At 39.2% G+C, this 21,925-nt stretch overlaps 1 protein-coding gene across 3 annotated transcripts in view; it reads right to left on the bottom strand.

Annotated features, from left to right (window-relative positions):
• mfn2 (mitofusin 2) overlaps positions 1 to 13,274 on the bottom strand; it is a 40,424-nt gene extending 27,150 nt beyond the window's left edge. For 2 of the 3 annotated variants that reach the window (XM_040151821.1, XM_040151819.1), the window contains exons 1-7: positions 12,887 to 13,263; positions 10,769 to 10,950; positions 5,901 to 6,036; positions 5,498 to 5,660; positions 5,203 to 5,327; positions 4,524 to 4,632; positions 4,253 to 4,360 (exon numbers count right to left, since the gene is read on the bottom strand). In XM_040151821.1, coding sequence (XP_040007755.1) covers positions 4,253 to 4,360; positions 4,524 to 4,632; positions 5,203 to 5,327; positions 5,498 to 5,660; positions 5,901 to 6,036; positions 10,769 to 10,946 — 819 coding nt within the window. In that variant the 5' untranslated portion in view covers positions 10,947 to 10,950; positions 12,887 to 13,263. Of the gene's footprint in view, positions 1 to 4,252; positions 4,361 to 4,523; positions 4,633 to 5,202; positions 5,328 to 5,497; positions 5,661 to 5,900; positions 6,037 to 10,768; positions 10,951 to 12,886 lie in introns of all 3 variants that reach the window. The other variant, XM_040151820.1, reaches the window with a different exon arrangement.
• Between the last annotated feature and the right edge of the window lie 8,651 nt (positions 13,275 to 21,925).

Genomic DNA, 21,925 nt, shown 5'->3' on the forward strand with positions numbered 1-21,925 from the left:
ACTCGGCTCTCTCCTCTCTCCTCCTGTTAACAGGGGTTTCTGCCTCCGGAGCTGCAGAGTTTGGATCGGTGACTGCAGACCACCTACTGCCCCCATGATCCTGCTCAACACCCACTGCTTCAATTATTAGGGGTCCAAGCCCCAAATGCAGTGTGGCTCCCAGTACCATCGGTGTTGGGAGCTCTACTGTATTCGCTCAGATTTTTTTTTTTCCCCTGTGGTACTCCAGCATACATTAAAATTTACGCTATTAAAATTTTCCGGGAAGGCATACAATGGTGGACGCCTGTCCACCACCAGGTGGCGTTATAATCAAGGAAACGGCGTTTTGGCCAGAAACTCCCACATTTTACATTCCACATCAGAAACCTTTCATGCACGCATTCCCTGAATTCAGCTGAATACCCATCAGAAACATTCCAGAATTGTTGAAATGTTTTCCAATGTCTGTACTGATCTCAATCTGAGACTTGCATTGTGCCCGTGTGCCTGCAAGTTTAGTTTTTTTTAGTTTGTTTGTTTGTTCTACCGATGGTGAAATACACACTACACTACGGTATGTAAGTGAAATTTTCAGGGGAGGAATGGAACAGTGCACACATGCGCATTTTGGCCAGTAACTCCCACATAGCATATTCGAAAACCTTACGTGCATATGTTCCCCGAATTTTGCTGAATCTTGTCATACAGGCAACGCCCATTTTGCAAAACTTACTTTTTCACACTCCTCCTAGGCTTTGGGTGTGATCTGCATGAAGCTTTGCACATACAATCTATTTACTCTCGTGATAAAAAGTTATTAAAAGAATTCTGATAATCCAAAAAATGCGAAGTTATAAAAGGAACAACTTTCTATAGTTTGCAGTAAAAACAGGAAGTGTTGCATGTCTTAGCAACAATCACTCCTATTAACACGAAACTTGATCCACTAAATTATCATGCCCTTCTGAGGCTCTGTGGGAAATTTGGCACCAATTGGCCACTAGGTGGAGCTTTTGTTGCAAAACGATGAATAATGCTAAAATTACTTTGCAAAACTACCCTTAGGCTGTAAGTGCGATTTGCATAATGCTTTGCACAGATCATTTATGTGCTTTCATGATCACAAGTTATTAAAATAGTTTTGATACTCCAGAAAATGCTAAAGTTATAAAGGAAAAACTTGTACTCATACAAAGGAAGTGATGTCATATCTTTACATAGGTCTGTCGGATTAACACAAAACTTGGGTCAGTAGTTTGCCGTACCACACTGAGGTTCTGTACAAAATTAATTTGTCCGCTGGTAAAAGTGGTACTGCAGTATACACTGTAAAATTTAAACCAATCAAATTTTCAGGGGAGGTATAGAGTGTTCCACATATGTCAGACACCAAAAATTACATATGTCCATCAGCAGACAGCGCTATAATCAAGGTGAGCACAGTTCGGCCAGTACAAAGTACATCGCAAATTCAAAAACCTTACATGCATATGTTCCCTAATTTTGGCTGAATCCCATGGTATAGGCCGTGCTCATTTCAGCCTATAATTTTTTTGGGCTAAAATGCGAAATATGCAGGCTCTACTGATTCAAACTCCTCCAAGGCTGTGGCTGTAATCTGCACAAAAATTTACAGATGGAGTCTAATGACTCGCATGTTCAAAATTTATTAAGGGAATTTTGATAATTCGAAAAATGCCAAAGTTATTAAGGAACAACTTCCTATAGGTTGCGGTCAAAACAGGAGGTGTAGCATATCTTGCCATCAATCACTCCTCACGAAACTTGGCCCTGTAGTTTTCATTGCCACACCAAGGTTCTGGTCAAAATTTGATGCATATTGCCCACTAGATGGCGCTTTTACACAAAGCTTAAAAATAACCTGCCAGGTGCGAATTGCACAGAGGGTTTGGACCCCGTGAATACCTGCCTGCAGGACTAGTTATTGTCACTACTACATCTTTCCATTATCTTTCATATGTTTTTTTTGACTTGCTATTAGTCACACACACTTGCAGTTATAAACATGGTTCCAAAGCTAAAATGTTAAGCATGTTCAGGAGATATGTGCTATTACTTTTGGTGCAGATATCTATAAGGGTTGATTTTTGATGAATTTCATTGAATGGTTTTCTATAGGGAATAAGCTAAGCATGATGAAACATGATAAATATCTCAAATCCTATAAAGGCTACTATACTGAAACTTGGTGACGCATACTTCAGTGTTTCACATGCTTAAAAATGGTAGCGATAGAGCCACTATGTGGTGAGAAGTGACCTAACAAATATTACAAAATTTTTGGCTAATATCTTCCAACCATTACACGTAGAAAAAAAATTCTGATATCTATGGATTCAGTGGATGATACTGAAGAGATTCAGTACAATCCAAAAGGTCAGCGTCACTGTGACAACTGGGTGATTGATACACCCAATTGCGCCATAAGATTTTTTACGCCATTTTGAATTTCTTGCTTGACATACTTTTGACACCCTATCCTACAGCCTTCATCAACACTTCACCATACTTGGAACATACCATGTTTGGACAACCCTTGAACACGGACCACGTTTGATTTAAGATATTATGTATCGTTTTTCCATGACTAAAGTCAGTCTGTCCAGACTCATAATATATATAGTGAAGTGTTTTAAGGAAATTAAGATCTATCAATCACCACAGTTTCAAGGTGGACACCCAAAATTAGTGTCACCAATTCAGTATCCGAGCAAATGGGAAATATGGACACAATCTCCTTTTCTTTTCATATGGCATGATCCTGGCGTTGAATAATGAAAAGAAAATTGTTTTGCAGAAAATTATGATGTCACAGTGACACTAACCTTTTGGATATAAAATGCCATTACCTCATCATTTTATCCTATTAGACATTTGTGTTGAGTTATGGCCAAAAAAGTGTTTTGTGAGATCACAGTAACCTTGAACTTTGACTACCAAAATCTAATCAGTTCATCCTTGAGTCCAAGTGAACATTTGTGCCAAATATCAATTCCAGAGATATCGCGTTCACGACAATGAGACGGACACACAGATGGGCTTACAACCCGAGAACATAATGCCTCTGGCCATAGCTGACACAGGCATGGAGGCATAAAAATAACTGTGCCCTTAAATTTTCGGTTGTGCCCCTAATGTTTTTCATTTTGGGGCACCAGTGCCCCTAAAAATATAGAAGCACAGAATCCTGCAAAACCTTTTTTTTTAAAACCACATGCCACCTTGACATCTGTCAATGCTAAACAAGGCTAACACAAAGTTTACCTCCTCAAGTAGTGAGAAATAACCATTGTGTGTCCTAAAACAACTGACAGCACAGGTTAAAAGTAAAGAAGCTACCATCACGCAGAGGACTGCAGTGTAAACAGGCAGAGCTTCACTCCTGAGAAAAACAGGATTTAATCAGTATTACTGATTAGACATAGAGGATCGTGAAAAGAGACCGCACACCTGTTTAATTTTTTTCTCTAGAAAATTATATACTTAACGTGACACGTTTTCCATTCAAAGCCATCAGTCTGCTCCTTTATCAGCTGTCACCAATTCCAAAACCTAAACTCTAAATGCACGTCAGACACCTGGTAAACATTAGATATATTCATTCAACAGCCATGAAAACACAATAACAGTGTGAACTATCTTACCTTAAAACTAGTGTTAATTCCTGAGGTTTCAGGCAAACCCATCTCGAGATCTCTGACCATATCAATAGAGCTAATAGCTATTTCTGATGTGAGAGCTAACAGTGACATATCCCACCTGGGATAATGAACATTTTTCACTCATTACTTTTTAGATTCAAGTCGTTTTGGCCATTACAACAACTTTTCATGTTGATCTCCTGATAAACTCTTAGTCGTTTTGACTTGGAAACCTGTCTATATAGTCAGACTACTTGAACATTCTTTTTGAGTAAACTGTCAATCAGATTTATTTGCCTTGTTAATATTGAACAACCTCACACTGTAGTTGGTTTCACAGGCTTTGCTCTTTCTGGGTATCAATAAACACTTAAAAAGGTCCATCATCTGTGAGGGCACTCGTACCTATAAAATCTGATCTTGATTCATAGATACCTATGAATATCAAGATGTGACATAAAAGTACTTCATTTACACATCCCTATTATTACCTGTAGCATTAAGCTGCACACAGTGTATGGTGGTGCAAAAGCAATATACCAGTGGTTTTCATTCCTGCCCAAGTCTATGTTTCAACTATATTGTCTGTGTTTCCTGAGTTTACTGACCTCCTCCATGTATTCAGGTTCAGAGGCTGAGGCATCCCAGCGGTTGTTGAGGATGAAAATGTTTGGACTAGAGAGTCGCTCATTGACCTTGTGAAAGAAGGACTTCTCCTGTAGAAAGACATAATTTAAAACTGTTTTAAAACGCATCAACTAAACATACATTTAAAAAATTAGAGCTTCCATCTCAAACATCTGATTCTTCACAGACCAACTGCTCATATTAAACATGCAAATTCCTTTTAGAATAGAATGCACAGCTATCATGTCTCACCGTCTGCATAAGTGTGGACTCAGAGTTTGCCACCAGAACAAACACATCAGCATCAAGGCAGAACTTGTCGATCCAGCTGTCCAGCTCTGTGGTAACATCGATACCTGGGCTAGAGGGGAAAACGGGATGTAGAATAAGTCAGCTGCAGTCCTTGGCAAGTGAGCTTGGCAGCTTTTGGGTGAGAGAAAACTGAAATAAAAATATTCACAAACAAAGGGGTATCTGTGTTTTTCAATTCAGTCTTAACACTTTAATCATGGTTACCAGTACATGCAGGATCCCCACCTTAGACTTGTTAAAAAAGGGTTTGACTTATCTTTAAAAACCCTAGGAGGAACAACTTTTAATGCAATGAAGAAGATACATTTGCTAAATTCCTGTCATATAAAGTATAGAGAGATCAATGTCCGTAACCATGTGATATTACTACTACTGTAAATTTTAACTTATTAGTAAATGTCAAACATATAATTACATTACAATTTGTAGTTTTACAACCTTTATCACACAATTATAGTGTAAGCATAGTAAGAGTACACTAATAACATACATATACCAGCTTAATAGGAATCATTTGTTTTACATTCAACATTCTGCCTTTTGCCTCAAAAATAGCTCATGTGACAAACAGGTGATAAAATTTAATTTGTTGAATAAATAGTGTTAACTTGTGTCTGACCTGTCCACCAACACCAGATCATCCCTGAGCAGAGCACACTTGGCTTTCGGCCACATGACACAGACCAGGCTGCCAGCATCTAGGTCCTCATCCTGGTGGAGAGCGTGGGCCAGCTGGTTCACCGTCTGTCAACACACACAACATCACCATCGGCTGAGTTTACATTCACTGCAAGACCATCCATCTACTTCCACAGACTGGAGTTGTGGAGACTGGAGACATGGTGTTTTGAAATGGAGGAAATCTCCACAGCATACCTGTATGCATGTAAAGGCACTCAGTGAATTCTGCTGACCTCTATGTTCTTTCTCTCCTCAGAACCTTCAGTGAGGAGGAAGGCTTCGTTGCCATCAGTGCCCTCCACTCTCAGGAAGCAGTTGGTGGTGTGTCCTATTCCAGACGGCAGCACCTTATCACATAACATGGCATTGATGACTGAGCTCTTCCCGTTACTGGTCCTATAAAACAAATGACAAGTCTGTCAGCAGTGCCTCAGCCCATTTAACCTACAATCTCTCCACAGTTTTACTTTTGGTTGATGTTTAATCCTGTAGTTTCAGTTTCATTTTTAATGGCTACACAAAATTAAATTTAAAAATGAAAAAACAAAGGTGTCAAAAAATGAAGAATTTTTGATTAAATATAGATGAAGGAAGTCCTAAAACTAGAGAGAGAGGGTAAGAAACAGATATACATACCTCCCAAAGAAGACCACCTTCATATGCCTGCGGGCGAGCACTTCTCCGATCCCTGCTACCTTGGCGAGGTAACCCCGGACCTCCTGGACTTGCTCCTCTGTGGTAGCCGGGTCCAGCTCATCATTTTTGTAAGTATCTAACATGCGAAAGTAATCAGACAGAAGTCAGTCAATCCTGTCATACTTCCAAGTTTCAATAGACAGCCTTTTATTAGCCTGGCAGTATGTTAAGAAACTGCATCATATTTGGCATTCAGAAGACTTCTGTATGTCAAAATTTGTGCTAGGTGTAGCATTATTCTCATTACCAATGTCTGTTCTTATAATGCCATCCGTGCCAGATGAACAAGCCAGCAGATATGTGAAAAGAGACACGCTGCAAAATAAGTTACACTTATAGGTGCCCTTTGGACTTCTCTCACATCTTACATGTTTTCTCGTGTCTCCCATCAAAACACAGTGTGTATCCTTGAGGTCTAACCAAAGTGCTGAATGTTTTTCCTTCCTCATAAGACATTTGCAGAGACAATTCTTTAAATAATTTGAAAGCTGGACTGTTTATATCCAAGTGTGCTAGCTTCTTCCTCCTTCCCATTGTTGGTGCATTGATGTGCATGTTACCACTACCAACTGTTGATCAGTGGAGTAAGTTATAGTAAGTTATAGCACCTGACAAGAGCAAAATGTCACAAAGCACTTCAATAAAGAAAAATGGCAACAGACATTATTTTCCACTGGTGGTCAAAAACTCCAAAGGGTACCTTTAAAGATTAACTTAATACCAGGCTGAAACACTGCCTATCAGACTAACTGTCTGTTCTGTGCGCTGAAAACAAATCTGGCATTCCAACACAGCCCTGGGTCTGTAACTGGGATATAAACAATGGTAATTCCAGCGCATGCTAACGTGCTACACAACAGAGAAGGAGAAATGGCCTAAGAGAAACAGCCTAAGAGGAGAAGTTCTGAGGAACATAAGTTGAAAATGAAGGGCTACAATCAGGCGAGGGGGACGACCCGCGTTAACATCGATCGGAGAGGCTTTCCAGCGGTGGAAACTGCACGGTCAGACTGGGAAAGAAATTCAGCCCTAGACTTATCTGCTGGGACAAGCCCACATCCCGAATGACAGGCACAAAGAGAGGGCCAGTAAAGAGACTGATAGGGCTGGGGCCAGTAAAAACTTCATGGATTTATTTATTTATTTTTTTTTTAATGGTCCACTTCACCACTGATCCGGCGGCCCACTTGATGGGCCACCAGAATCTGTCCCGGTAGTCCGAATGGCCAGACCAAATACGGTGGAGAGACCTCCAAGAGTTTAAAGGAATGAAGGCAAATGCGGAGGTTGCTCCGTTTCTGCTTGACAGGTGTATAAAACATTAGTTTTGCTATGTTTCACAAAGTCAATAGGTCAGTATTGTTTTTTCCTATTTGCTACTGTTTGTGATAGCTAATCCCAACTGCTTAGTTAGCAAGCAAGTAGCGGTGTCACTGTAGCCACAGTTTGCTTTCTCATTGTTTGCCCTATGTCCGTAAACATACGAAGGGATTTTATAGCCATGAAGACCTAAAAAAAGAAGTTTGCAAGCACAGTGGGATTATTTGGATGGTTGCATAATTTGAAATGCTATGACAGGTAAAGTTACCTTCTTTGTTAGTTTAGCTACAAACATACGGTCCTCTGTCATCGTAGTTCTGTAAAATCAACTTAAAACAACTAACTCTTGCTAGTTTTTACGCTGTTGTGTTTTGGATGCTGTATTTGTCTCCATTTTGTTTGTCTGATGATGTTTTATTTTTTAAGGTTTGTTTTGCTTCAGCTATGAGAAAGAGTATCTAATGCCACACAGTATAAAACGCTCTGGATTCCGCCATTGTGTTGTTGCCTTGGTAATGCGCATCTACAAATTTGGGGGGGTGACACTTCTGAAGGAGCACTGAAGGGAGGGGTGTATTTTTTTTCGCTGTTGAGTTTGAATATCAACAGTTTTTTTCCAGAATCACTTACTCTTCCTTTAACCCTCTGAGGTCTAAGAGCATTTCCTCGATTTTTACAATTCACCTTTTAAAAAAGGTACTTGCATATAACATGATACCCAAGTAATTTATATCAAAATTTGCTGAAAAATCTCATCTCTATCTAAAATGAATTTGTCCTACAGCACAGTGTAAAGAGATAATTTGGCCGTAAAGCTGAAAAAATGGAAGTCAGATTTTTGAAATTCTTCTAATATTTTCTAAAAACACACCTTTACTCATGTGGATGAATTGTTTTGGTGTTTGAAATGGGTTTACCAAAGTCTGAGGTTCAAAAAGTAATGAAATATATGAATAAAATAGTAGATAAATGTATAATAAATGTCTAAAATGAAATTTTGTAATATTGTTTTTTGAGTAGAAGTGTTGTCGGTCACAGTACGTTTACCAAATGTTAGAGGGACTGAGATAAAATGGTACTGAATAATGACTTCATACTACATATCAAGCTTCATGGGATGTGTGCAAATGAAAAAATGATTATTTCAACAGCTTTTCTTTTTCAAACCAAATATTTATTATATTAAAAAAAAAACTGACTATTTACAGTATTTACATATTTACATATTCACATGCGTGGCTGCTAGAGAGATGCTGCATGTGCCTCACTGGGCACTGGCAGCTGTTAATCCTCTCCTTAAAACAAATAAAAATTTAGGAAATTCATTACTACTGAGTTAATGAAAAGAAAATTCTCACTCTCTTTCTTCCTCCAGAATCCCCCAACACACAATAATTCACATCTAAGTGAAATGTGGGGGTCGGGGATACTCTCTCCCATTTCAAAACTCTACACGTGAACAGAGATTTCCAGCAATTTTAAATTCAGTATTTAAAAAAAATAATAATAAATAAATAAATAAATAAATAAATAAATCACACACACACACACACAAACACACACACACACACACACACACAAATAAATACAATTCTACGAACGACAAAGTCTCATCTGCGCAGAACAGTATAATAAAATAGCAAATGGCCAAAACATATCCATTCATCTATACTATTTATTAGTGAAGCTCACTTTTATAAAAGGTAATAACTTTCACACAGAGTAAACCTTTACTAATGGACAGTCAATTTTGTCAAAGTTTATGACTCTTGAGACACAAATCCATTGAAGCAGCATTTAGTGAAGATAGTCACATTTACGCACAAAGCGCACTATTACTGTGATACTGCAAAACGCAGTTTTTGTAAAAATAAATACACTTACCAATCTCCAAATGGATCCCTATTATTACGGTATTTCTCTTCATCTTAGAAATCAAACCCATCAGGCTCTGAAACTCCAACATCCTCATCTCTGCTTTGCAAAACTACTGCAACAACTTTGGCAGCCATAGGCTGTCTCTCCATTCGTCAGGCCCTTCCAATGCTGAGTCACTGAAAACTGCAGTGTTTCTAAGATGGTGTGTTGGTCCTTACTGATTTCCTGAGTGTCCATTGGGTAGTTTCACAGAAAAAGTTGACAAACGAATCCACCACTTCTGCGCGGTGAGAGGCAGATCACGTGAGTGTCAGCTCTCTTCTCGGCCTGCTTGCTCCGCCTGTGAATCACGTATGATCTCACGAAAATAACGACCGGAACGTTGAGAGTCTACAGATGTTGACAAAACTGATGTATTACCTGTGAAACACTAATCTTGATTTAATTTGGGATTACTGGTCACTACAATCCTTAAATTGTCTTAAAATCATTTTTGGCTGGATTGCAACAGCGAGGCTAGCCCTATAAATGCGAATGTCTGTAACTGACTGACTGATAAAGTTACACCATTGGTCATTGCTCTTTCAAAATGAATTGGCGCAAACAGTTTCTATTGCATCATCAGGGGGTCATTTACAGGTAGTGTTCCCAATTTAGCTCCATTGTCGCTAGATTTACCAACTTTTCATCACAAAAGCACCTAGCGACAAATCTGGAAACTTTCTGGACAAATCTTAGCTACTTCCTGTAGTGGGGAGTTGTAAGTATTACCTCACATCGTTGAGCTTTAACTCCACAGGCACACCTCTTAATGTGCCTTATTCAAATGACCACACAGCAGCTGACAGAGACGTGAATGAGCTTCTTACTTTCTCAATAAGTGATCATTTTACAGGTAAATATAGCTGAAACTACAGCACAGCCGTTGTCTTTAACTACTGTGTGTGGTGATTTGGTCAGACGACGTTGTGGTTATATAGTCAGGATTTTAGCAGTGCAGAGCAGCAGCTTGGAAATGGCTTTGAAGTGACTGCTGGATGCTGTAGTCTTAATGGTCTGCATTTCAGTTACTATTTCTTGCTTCTGTTGTCTGACAACAGAAAACAGAAAAACATTTCAATGAGACCAGCTTTATTGGGAATTTAGCTGTATTAAATTACTTATATATATTATATATATATATATATGAGCACAGAGATTAGGAGAGAAGCAAACACATAAAGGGCAGTGTGCATACCTCCTTAACAACAAACTGGCTCTTTCACTGTGTTTCCTAGTTTATCCAAGTGATTTTATTCATGAGGATGAGGATTGAGATAATAAATTTATTACAGTGATGTTTAAAGTTGAAATGCGCATTTCTCTCTCTCTTCCCCTCTCGTTGTGCTGCTTTAGTCGTTTCATTAATCTAATGGCACTGACTTCTGTCATGCTAACTGTTACCTGATACAGAAATGTTACAGGTCCAAGCTAGAAAGACTGCCGCTGTGACTTTTATGTAAAAGGGCGCTTATTCAGACCAGATACCAACAAGTTAAACTGCCTTTATACTATCATTAAGGGATACACCTCTGAAAGGGCTAGAGAGCAATTGGTGGGTGGGTGGGTACCTTCCAGAAAGGAAGCACTCTCCTTGATGTAGGCCCCCAACTGTTCAAAGATCCCATTGATCTTCTTCTTTGCTGTGACAAAGTGCTTGAGCGGCGATGCATTCACTTCCGCCATCAGTCTCTTATCCTTCTTGCTGTGGACTGTGTTGGTGTTGGGTCGTGGGAAAACCAGAGACATGGCACTGTACAGAGAATAAAACATCAAAAACACCCTTATCAGCATGTCTGGCAAATGTTTCGCTGAAATACACTTATAGAAAATGAGACACAAAGGTAAGACATGGACTGACAAACTGCTTAAAGTAGATGTGTCAAAACTATAGCTTGCTGGCCAGGTGCAGCCCAACCCCTTAATTTAAATGGCCTGAGAGTTATTTTAAAAAATTGAAATTAAATTTGATCTGCTGACTATATTAAAACTAAGTTCTTATTGTGAATGCTAGGTGTCCCTATAACCATATGGGAACATCAGACATAGGAAGCACTCTGGTAGACCAGCCTAGCTGGGTGATGAGTGCTGTGGTGAAAGTTATAAATCTCATCAAATCAACAGTGCTTAAAGGATATAATTTTTCAAGTCTGTCTGACAACAATATTAATGTGCTGATATGAACACGAAAACTAGTTTTGCTTGCTTGCCTTTCTTGTAATCATTCCTCCCGTTCATACTGGTCATTAAAAATACATTTCTAATGCCTCTTCAATGTAAGTGATGGGGGACAAAATCCACAGCACAACCTCTGTGCAAAAATGTATTCTGAAGTTTATCCAAAGTTAATAATAAGCTTCAGCAGTCTGACTTGATTTATTTAACTCTGACTCCTGAAGCCCCATATTAGCTTCAGATAAACTTCAGAATACATGTGCGCTGACTCAATCAAGGGTCCGTTCTGTAATAGTTCTATTCTCTGTCTTGTTAGACTCGAGCAGTTAGTAGACCTCACTTTTTTAGTTTCTGTTAACCTGACCATATGAATATTTTGAACAAAATCTTGCAAGAAAAAGATCTGATTCTGTTGCAAATGTATGCACACATAAAACCATTTGTGGTGAAGCACTGTCCTTTTACAGACAAATCAGTGACAGGAATGCTGCACACTTCCCAACTCTGCAGGAAATTATTTCCACATTCTCAAATGCCAGCATTTTGTGCAAATGGGGAAATATGTAGCTGTGCTCTCAAAAACTTTTAGTAGTACATAAAACCGTAGGGAGGGAGCCATTCATTTTTGGTTCTGGTCTCTTCAGGGGAATTGTTCATGATATTAAAAAGATAAAACACTGCTAGCTGTACCCTTCGGTAATTAAAAAGCTTGTATGGGTTTACAATTTAAATATCAAATATTTTAGTATTTTGTAAGTTTTTCGTCTTAGCTTCCTCCTCGGGAATGTGCATGATCTGATTCCTGCACGTTCTTTGGTAATTCATGCACTGACACATACACTGAGTGGACAAAAATAACAGGAACGCCTTACAATATGGCCCTAACCCTTACATTACAAATTGAGGCCTGGCAAACAGCTTTTCGACAAAGCGTCAACAAAAACTGAACATCGGAGGCGAATCTCTTCTAAAACAGTAGCCTGTAAGGCTGTTTTACTGATGGCAATCGACTTTAACGTTCCTGGAATTTGTGACCGTGTCCAGGGCCTGTCTGGGGAGGGCATTACTTGGCTATGACCTTTCACACAGTTTCAAGGTAACAATGTAGGCATATTATAAGTGTCATATTTTACTATTTTAAAAACGGGATAATGCACTACATGTAACACCAACACAAACCGACTCAAAACACATGCGGCTGAAATCTATTACGTTAAATAACACAGCACAGTAAGACAGGCTTTGCTAAGATACATGTAATCATCTTCTAACGTTAAGCCCCTTACGTTAAATATCTACCTAAAGTCTCTTAAATCAGTCAAATGTCCATCAGTCTTTGTCCTCGTATTCCTTGGGCCTGATTTACACGACAACGCGTTAAGTGAGGACAAATCAATGCTAAATAACAAGGTGACTAGCCTTTCAATTAAGTTAACTTTATTCACAGCGAACGTTAGCTACTACAGTAGCCGGCCAAGTAACACACTGTTTAATATTTCGGTTACGTGGCTTACCGTGGATGGGGTCGTTCTTCACAAATACCCCTCTTGCATCCTTGCCCCGAGACTTTTACAATCTCTACAAGCAAATTATCTACTGACGTTATATACGACTGAATGTTGGCAATTAGCGTAAGCTATGCTAAGTAGAGAGTGCGTCACTGGACGTTTCAAGGGAGCGGCGGCTGGATAGCAAGCTGAGTTTCTCCCTTTAATTTGCAGCACTACCAGTAATTCAGACAGCGTAAGTTTGATAGAAATCCCAAAAGATGTTAAGAAATGTAATACAAACTGTTTTTTCTGCTGTTTACCAAATTACTACCGCTATTTCCGTCTGTGTCGCATCACTGCCACCTACTGGCACTGAGATGTTTTCGTCCTGAGTGACGTCGAGCTGTGTCTTTTTCTTTGGCGGATCGCAAACCAACGTAAATGTTGCATACTGCCACCAACTGCATCGGAATGTGTGAAGGCACGACATTCGACCACCTGAATAGTATTTTACGGCGCTGACCCTGGGGGGCTCCGTACTGAGGGGTTAAAAAAGAACACCATTCTACCTTACAGGTAAGTATATATTCCATATATAGTATATAGTAATATGCCTACTTTTAAACTCCATTCCCACTCGTACTATATCTCTTAGTGTCTCCCTGGCTGAATCATATACACTACAGTGTATAATATTAACTGTGCTCAACATCTTCCAGAGTATATTACACTAATGACAAAAACTTGCAGTACCATTTTCCATTGAATATAGTGCTAACTTAAAACCTGCAGGCCAATTCCTTAGCCCTTGAAAGATCATGTCCTCTTTGTCACATAACCTAGATGGATGCTTGCCTATGAAATGCAAAGGCTTATTCAAATTGAATATGATGTTCTGCACTTGGGTGTTTCATCCTGTATCATACCCAATACCTGCTGTATTATGCTTGTTTCCCAATTTTATCACTAATCTTTAGTGATGTTCTACCTTATTGTTTTGCTTCAGCTTAACTAAATGGATTTTTCTTGATAAAACCAGTTACAGAGCATCTTCGGCAAATTGTTACACCATGTAATTTCCTTTACTTTATACCGTCAGATGAAAGGATTGTCCTTATTCAAAGATGGCCTCTGGCATCGGATGTGGATGGCCTCCTTGACCTTTCTCTGGACATGTGGTGTGAGAGGTTGTACCATACATTTGTGTTATTTGGATGTTAATAATAATATTCACAGTGAATCCAACACTTCACAAACCTCAACTTATGTATGTCTGCTGATCTTCAGTCCTAAAACCAGCCTATAAGTACATTACCACCAACAGCTGGACTGGTGTGAAGCAGTAGACCGTGGTGAATTGTGGGATACGCTTAGCTATGAATACTGCTTTGAAGTGGTATTAGGAGAAGAGTACACTTACCTACCTGGCAGTGAATGCTCAAGGCTGCATATGTGTGTATTGAGACAGAACAGCTCCTTCTGTCCACATGTATCCATGAGCTGGCAGGCACAGTCTCTTAGCACCCTTCCAGGTATCTTACTGGGTTCTGATGCATTCCTTATATTCGCTGAGCTGAGCACTCTCCTCATCTCCTGTGCCTATGTAATCACTATAGTGGGGGTGTTACTTCTGTGACTGTCTCTTATGTCTCAAAGTGATTAAAGTGATTAAAGAAGCAGTTGAGATCCTCTGCTAGTTGGGCATTGCTATAATTAGTTTAAGAGTAAGGAGGGTCTGTATAGATCTAATTTGTATCTTTGTGCATGGTTGTGTAAAAACAGTAACTGTAATAACTAATTATAATATCCATTATGCATAGTACTAATAAACTGTATAATAATCATTTTCATTATCATCCTGATAATAATAATAGTAATCATCATCATCACCCTATCAATAAAGTCTGTGTAATGATATTAATCCCAAAAAAAGAGCATGGGCCAGTAGGTAGATAAATGATTAAGACCTGTTAGTTAATGGATAAGTATAAGGGTAACTGACAAGTGATATTGATTGGGGGGGGGGTGACAATCACAGTAGTTCTCACAGGTGTTATGCCAGGAAAGTAATAGTGGAAAGTGGAGGGAAAATGGGGGAGGAAGACAATTAATTGTAACAGCTCAGACAGGGAGGACCCAAATGCAGACCCAAAGACAGGCTGCTGCAGTTAAGTTACTTTAATAAATGAACAAAAATTAGCTTACATGCAAAAAGGTGAATAAACAGTTCAGGCTGGTAAGCAGGAAACTAAGCACAGGTAAGCCAAACACACTTAGCAAAAACAGGAACATAAATTGACAAACTGCATAAGAACTAGTCACAAAGGCAGGAATAAATACTGACTTGGTTGATCAGGAAACTAGAAACGTGTGTAGGGTAACATCTGTGATTACAAATGGACAACAGGGGAAGTGGAACAGGGGGAAAAAAGTCTGGGAACATCTGGTGGGTGGGAGGAGAATGGCAAGTCTAGGGAGAAGCCATGTCCTGGGAGAAATTAACAGGAGCTAGAGACCAGGGCTAAGGGAAATGAGGGAGCAGACTGTCACAAGTTCAACTGAGGATAAATCACAAATTATGTACATAAGGGGGAAGGAGGAATACTTCAATCCAGGATTGAGAACAACTTCTGTGTTACCTTAAAACAAAAGTGCTGAACTGGCAGGAAGAGCCATAAAGAGTGAAAGTAGTCATCTGTGATGTCCTGAGTGCAATGTGAACACAACAAAAACAGAGATAAATGAGAGCGAAAGCATAACAAAGGGGAAAAGGGGACAAACAAGGATATCTATAGAAAATAGTTAGGAAGGGTGGGTGGGAGGACACATAGGGATCACAACTGTCTATTCTCAGGTTTGGAGGGTTCCAATGGACCAACTTAATAGGAAAAATTGGTGTTAGGGGAGGAAAAATTGAATAGTATGTATTTTTGTTAAATTGCTTGGAATACTTAAAATAGCCGTATTGTGGTTGTAGAGTTGCAGTAGAGCTGTCCAGCTACATAGTTAGTCCACCACCATGTATTGTCTTTTGTTTTTCAGTCTGTTATTTCACAATGGGGTACAGGACTTTTCTCCATGCTTTTATTTTTACAGGATATTGATCACTGATGCCAAATTTTGTCCCCTAAAGTTTATTTGCCTTGCTTCTGATGAGTTTTATCTTTGTAGTATTCCAGTTTGGCAATGATGGGTTGGGAGCCTTTTAAGCTGAGAGAGCATGGAGGTTTTGAGCAGGGCTGTTATCCCATATTGTTTAAATATGGGAATTTTCAGACAGTCTCTCCTGGAGGACATTCATAGTATTGCACTCAGTGATTCACATGAAAAGTGCCATAAATAGTTTTAAAGATAAGTGTGAGTGAAAAAATGAGAACTACAAACAAAAGTTTAAATCCCAGCCCCTTTTACACCTCCACACAGCTGACCAATTACAATGCGCAGTTGGTTTCGGAAAATTAAGAAATGGTCAAACACAGTCCCCTAAATTCTGATGTCAGTTCTGATGAAGCATCCTGGCAATGTAAGTCCTGCATGTCATGTTTACAGGGTAGGTTCTGTTTACAGCTGGTGGCAGGGGCATCATAGTGGTGGGAATAGTGGAACTAAATTACAAGGGCCCCATGGGGCAGGGCTCTCACAAAGCCTGAAATGAAATTGTTGCATTGCATTGTTTTTATGTTATTTCAAAATTTGACATTATTAGCACAATAAGCAACCTATTGCTGCTGGCTGAATAAATAGTTTGACAGATTATTTCTTGTATCTAAAATAACAGAGCTTGGTTACATTTTGAGAAAATGCCACAAAATGAATCAGCTGCAGCTCCACCATCAACTCTTTCTCATGTTACTGTAAGGGCAGGTGTGTGTGGATCCAAGTGCAAGAGAGAGAGAGTCAGGCAGAAGTGCAATGTCCAAAATCCAAATCTTTAATCCGAGAGACGTAGCAGAGGTCAAAATACCAGGAGTCAGTTAAACCAGGCAACAAGGCAGATCAGGAACAGGCAGAATCGAGGGTCAAAAAAATACCGGAAAAACAGATCATACACAGAGAATCAATCAGGACTAAATGCGAGAGAGCTTGAACACAAGGGCAACAAAGACAATCTGGCAAGGCATGAGAAATGAGGCGGGGTTTAAATATACAGGAAACAAGACACATATGAAAGACATTAAGATGGAGACAGTAATCAAAACAGGCGGGAAAAACCAGGAAGTAAAACAAACAGTAACAACAGAACCAAGACTTCAAAATAAAACAGGAAAGGAATACAGATCCTGACAGTTACTGAGTATGTCAGTCACATTGAACTCATGGTGTATACTAATTCATTTTTAAACAGTCATTTTTAGCCAGTGAACAGTAAGAGATTTGCAACACTATCAAAGTAGTCTGCAATGGCAGCCTAAAGCTTGTGCTCTCATTGACTTTGGGGTTAATATCTAGTACTCATCCTCAAATGCATTCAGATATCAGTATACTTATGGGTCAAGGTTAATTGTAAACTAAATATGTCAGAAGACTCAAAGTTCGTCTGCTTACAAAGCAAACTTAGCTCAGCCACACAAACTCAATTCCAAGTGTCTACTAGCGCTTGCTTATAAGGTAGAGGGAGCAACTGCTAGCAAAGATCCTGCAGCTAGTAAAGCCATTGAGCACGATATGGCTCGGATTCACAGGATGTTGAGTAATATATTAGAGGAAACTGCAGTTCTTGAAGAAATTTGACCAGATATGTGTTCCGTGGATACGGCGCTATCCTCCCTCATATCTCGCACTACGGAGGTGGAAGAATGAGTGGGTACACTTGCAGACAAGCAAGCTAGCAAGAACGACAATCCTGCGGCTTCAAAAGTGGACATACAACTACAGAGATAGGTTGGCTACTGTTGAAGACAGATCCAGGCGCAATAACCCCAGATTCATTGGGTTGCGGTACAAGCCGGGGCAGAGAAAAACATTATTGCGATTCTAAATTAACTGGTTTAGATGAAACCACCAATTCCGTACAAGGAAATTCCTGACCAATACGGAAGTAAAGTTGGTTTCATCTAAACAGGGTTGGAAAAACAACATACGCGATCGGGACACGTTGGGCAGCTGGGGACAAGAATAACGGTCGATAAATCGTGGCCGCTTTCTGTGTTATAAAGATTTCCAAAACATCCTAGCAGCAGCACGGAATACGAAACGGCTAACGTGGAGTGGTAAACAGGCGATGATTTTCCCAGATTACTCAGAGGAGACGCAAAGGAAGCAAGAAGTATTCTCCCACTTCAACAGAGATCGCGATGGGCGCAAATCGTGTAGAAATCAATTTCTACACGCTCTACCCTGTATATCTGAAGATTTTCACCGATGGTAATACTGCGGGTCACGAGTGTGTGACGATCCAGAGAAGGAAATTGAATTTATCCAGGGTCGTTGAGGTATGCTTAACACAGTACGGAGCTCTTGAAAACACAAGACTTTTCTGACCGGCTTACGGTATGTGAGGTGTGGGGATCAAGATGCTAATTCGCTATGCCCTGTTATGCTTTTGTTAATAGATTAGGTTAGGTTAAGGTTTATTTACAAGGCTACTCGTTGCAGCTATTTTGTACCTGGCATCCAAGTTGATGTTATTTAATAAAATTTACGTGGCCAGAATTTCCTCGTGGTGGTGAATGTTTAGGGATGGGTGATCCTAGTCTGGATAACTTTTCCACTAACAACCCTATACATTTTCCTTAAACGCACAATGTGTAATTTTCTGCCGCTAGGAGTCTCTCATTCAAAACAATAACAAAAGACCAAATTAGTTTGTTGACGTCGTGAAGTAGCGTGGGATCATGGGAATTGGTGTCTTCAGGACCATTGCTTTAATTGCAGTCAGCTTCTTAGGATTCCACTGTTAATCGTTCAGGAGGTTTTTACCGCGAGCCGAATTATCCGAAAAGGTCTCCCCCTCTCCAAAACAAACAGAACAAGTGATTAAATCCGGTAAAAACAATGAATAAAGCAGTTTCACATTAAAAATCCGTGTTTCCCCGACGCCGTTTGACAGACACAGGGCGTCTCGGAGAGGCTGTGAGCCGAGCTGCCGCTAACGTTTGCTCAGCTTGTTTCTCTTACAACTTAAGATCCAGACGTCCGATGACTAAAATCCTTCAGCTGGTTAAAATATTTAGTTAAAAGACAACCAAGTTCTAAAAATTGAACCCTTTTAAAAAATGTGGCATAAAACTGGATAAAAAGTCAACTTTGACCGCCTCTGACAAACAACCACAATGCTGACACATGCGCAAAGGGTATATGATGCCTTTGACAAGCGACCAAATGAAACAGACCATTACCTTGATTAAAATTACAATTTCTCTAGGATTGAAAATTGTTGGAAACATTTGAGATACTGTAAGTACACAACTCAGCATAAATATATAAATTAGGTCTAGTTGTTTTTAGACATTTTAATATGGAAAAGTTATATATTATACCTTTTAACTCTATTATCTAAACACATTTCTGAATATGTAAACCCAGAGCAGAGGGTTCTAGGGCTCCACTTGCTTTGTGAGTCATGGACCTAAGAGAATTATTGTTTTGTGTTTTTTCAATACTGTTTTTGGTTCTAATTTTCTATATGGCAGACTGGTTCGATGTCCGGTGTTTGTGGTTGTCACTGAGGTGTTTGCTTTATGTTTCATCAGTTAAATTTTTGGTAATAACTAAATTTTTTTGTTAATGCATCATGGATTTTAGATAATGGTATAATAATGAACACTCATTCTACAGTCAAATACACTAATACTGTCAATGACTAGCAATAGGCATGGATCAATGGAATGGGAATGGACTGGGATGTGAAATTAAAATGGAGAAGATTTTTAGGGCATTTGAAAACTAAGAAACAACATTGTGTGTTTTTTTTTTTTTTTTTTTTTTTTTTGTAGGAAACACACAGCTCTCCCCAGGAATCAGTTAAATTATGCAGGGACTGGTTGGGAAGTGTATTCTTTAGTGCTGGGTCATCTAGCAGTCAAGGGTTAGCTATATTAATCAACAGATATTTGCAGTTCAGACTCAGGAAAGAAGTTAGGGATGCGGAGGGCAGATTAGTTATAATACTGGCAGATATACAAGGGTCAATGCTGATCCTGGCCAGTGTATACGCACCCAATACAGATCACCCTAATTTCAAGAATAGGCTTTTTTCTTATTTCTAGGTCCTTACTACCCACCCCACTATACTGATCTATTGATAGCACTCTGCTTACAGACCATGCTGTGGTTAGACTAGATATGATCCCATATCAGGAGAGGATGAGATCACAGATGTGGTGCTATAAATCATCGTTACTAGGAGATGCAAGGAGGAGGGTTCAAGGAGGAATTTAGGGCACAGATTAGACTGTATTTGGAGACCAATGTCCCTACAGCTCCCTCTGCCATAGTGACATGGGAGGCCTAAAGATCTTTTCAACGGGATTCATTACTCAATAGGCCTCTCCATAAAAAGAAGGTTAATGCTGCTAAGCTCATGCTACTAATAAATGGAGGAATTTCTGTCTGTCCTTCGAGTTTCTCAACTGCTCATCTGATCGATTTTAAACTTTATGCATGTATTGTTGAGGACCCAAGGAAGTGCAGTGTCGACTGAGAAGGTTTTTGTATGAGAGGTTCTCTAGAAACATTAAACAACACTCAGTTAGAGCTGGGCAACACATCCACAAAACCAATGTCATCGATTAGACAATGGCGCATCGCAAAGATGGCTGGGCTTGTACAGCGCATGGACTCCCCAGAAAACAAGCTACAGCTACAAAACCTCGCACAGGATCGTCCAAAACGTGGGACTACTTTAGAAAGACACCCAAGTTCTGTATATTGGTCAAATGGCTTATCACAGCAGTACAAATGCTATACATGGTCAGTTGAAGCGAAAGCATTCCGGAGCGCTTTGTTTAAGATGCAGCAACAGTAAAACAGCACCGTTCTGTTTACTTTTTATCCCCACCCAAACATAATATATTAGGATTGTTAACAGACAGAACAAGCTGCTGTTATGGTAATGTAAAGTTACATCATGAATCATCTGATCATCTGTTATTTGGCTGATGTATAGTTTCTGTTTCCTTTAACGGCTATGTATGAGTGAGGAAATGGCTTCAACTGACATTTAATCGTTTCAAATATTTTTCTTGCTGATTCAAAAATACATTTGCCAGTGATTTTCATAACAGCATATTACTCCAGTTAGGAAATAAATCCATGTGATACCCATTTTAAGTTTTAAGTCAAGCAGTAAAAATAGTGATTCTCCAGTTCAGGGAAGGGGTTACTATGTCACACAGTGATTAAATTGTTAAAAGTTTCAATAATATCTGCAAAGAGTGTTTTTTCTAATGGTAAATGTCCAAGGATAAATTTTAAAAAGCTTCAAATGCCAACCAGTAAGGGGGGTATGGGTCTGCCTAAACTAGTACTTTATTATTATCCTTTTACCTGAGACATACAGTCCTGGTTCAAATTATTGGCCACCCTTAATTTTAATTACAGAATTTAGAATATCTTCAGAAATAAATGCAAATTAGGCAGTTATGCATTATCTGAATATTCAATAAAAGGTTACTGAACAACAACAAAAAAAATGCTCTAATATAGTGAAATAAAAAATACAGACATAAAATGTTCCTCAAACAAAAAAAAAACAAAAAAAAGACTTAACTGCTTAATTTTCTGTGTTCACATGACCTGAATTAACCAATAAATGATGGTTTTAATGCATAAAAAGGTTTCTAGTTTCTTTTTCACAATGGTGTAGACAAGAGAGCTGTTTGAGAGCATCAGAAATGTTATTATCCAAAAACATAACAATTCCAAAGGTTACAAGGCAATCTGCAAAGATCTTGAATTCCCTATTTCAACAGTTCCTAATGTTATCACAAAGTTTCACAGTCAAAAAACTGTTAAGATGCTTCCAGGACGTAGTGCTGAGAAGAAAATCAATGAGAGAAGTCTGCAAAGGTTGATGCAGATTGTGGAAAAAACACCATGCAAGAAGTCTAAAGGGCTTCAGCC

The sequence above is a fragment of the Xiphias gladius genome, chromosome 18 (genome assembly GCF_016859285.1).
Source record: "Xiphias gladius isolate SHS-SW01 ecotype Sanya breed wild chromosome 18, ASM1685928v1, whole genome shotgun sequence".
NCBI classification, from domain to species: Eukaryota; Metazoa; Chordata; class Actinopteri; order Istiophoriformes; family Xiphiidae; genus Xiphias; species Xiphias gladius.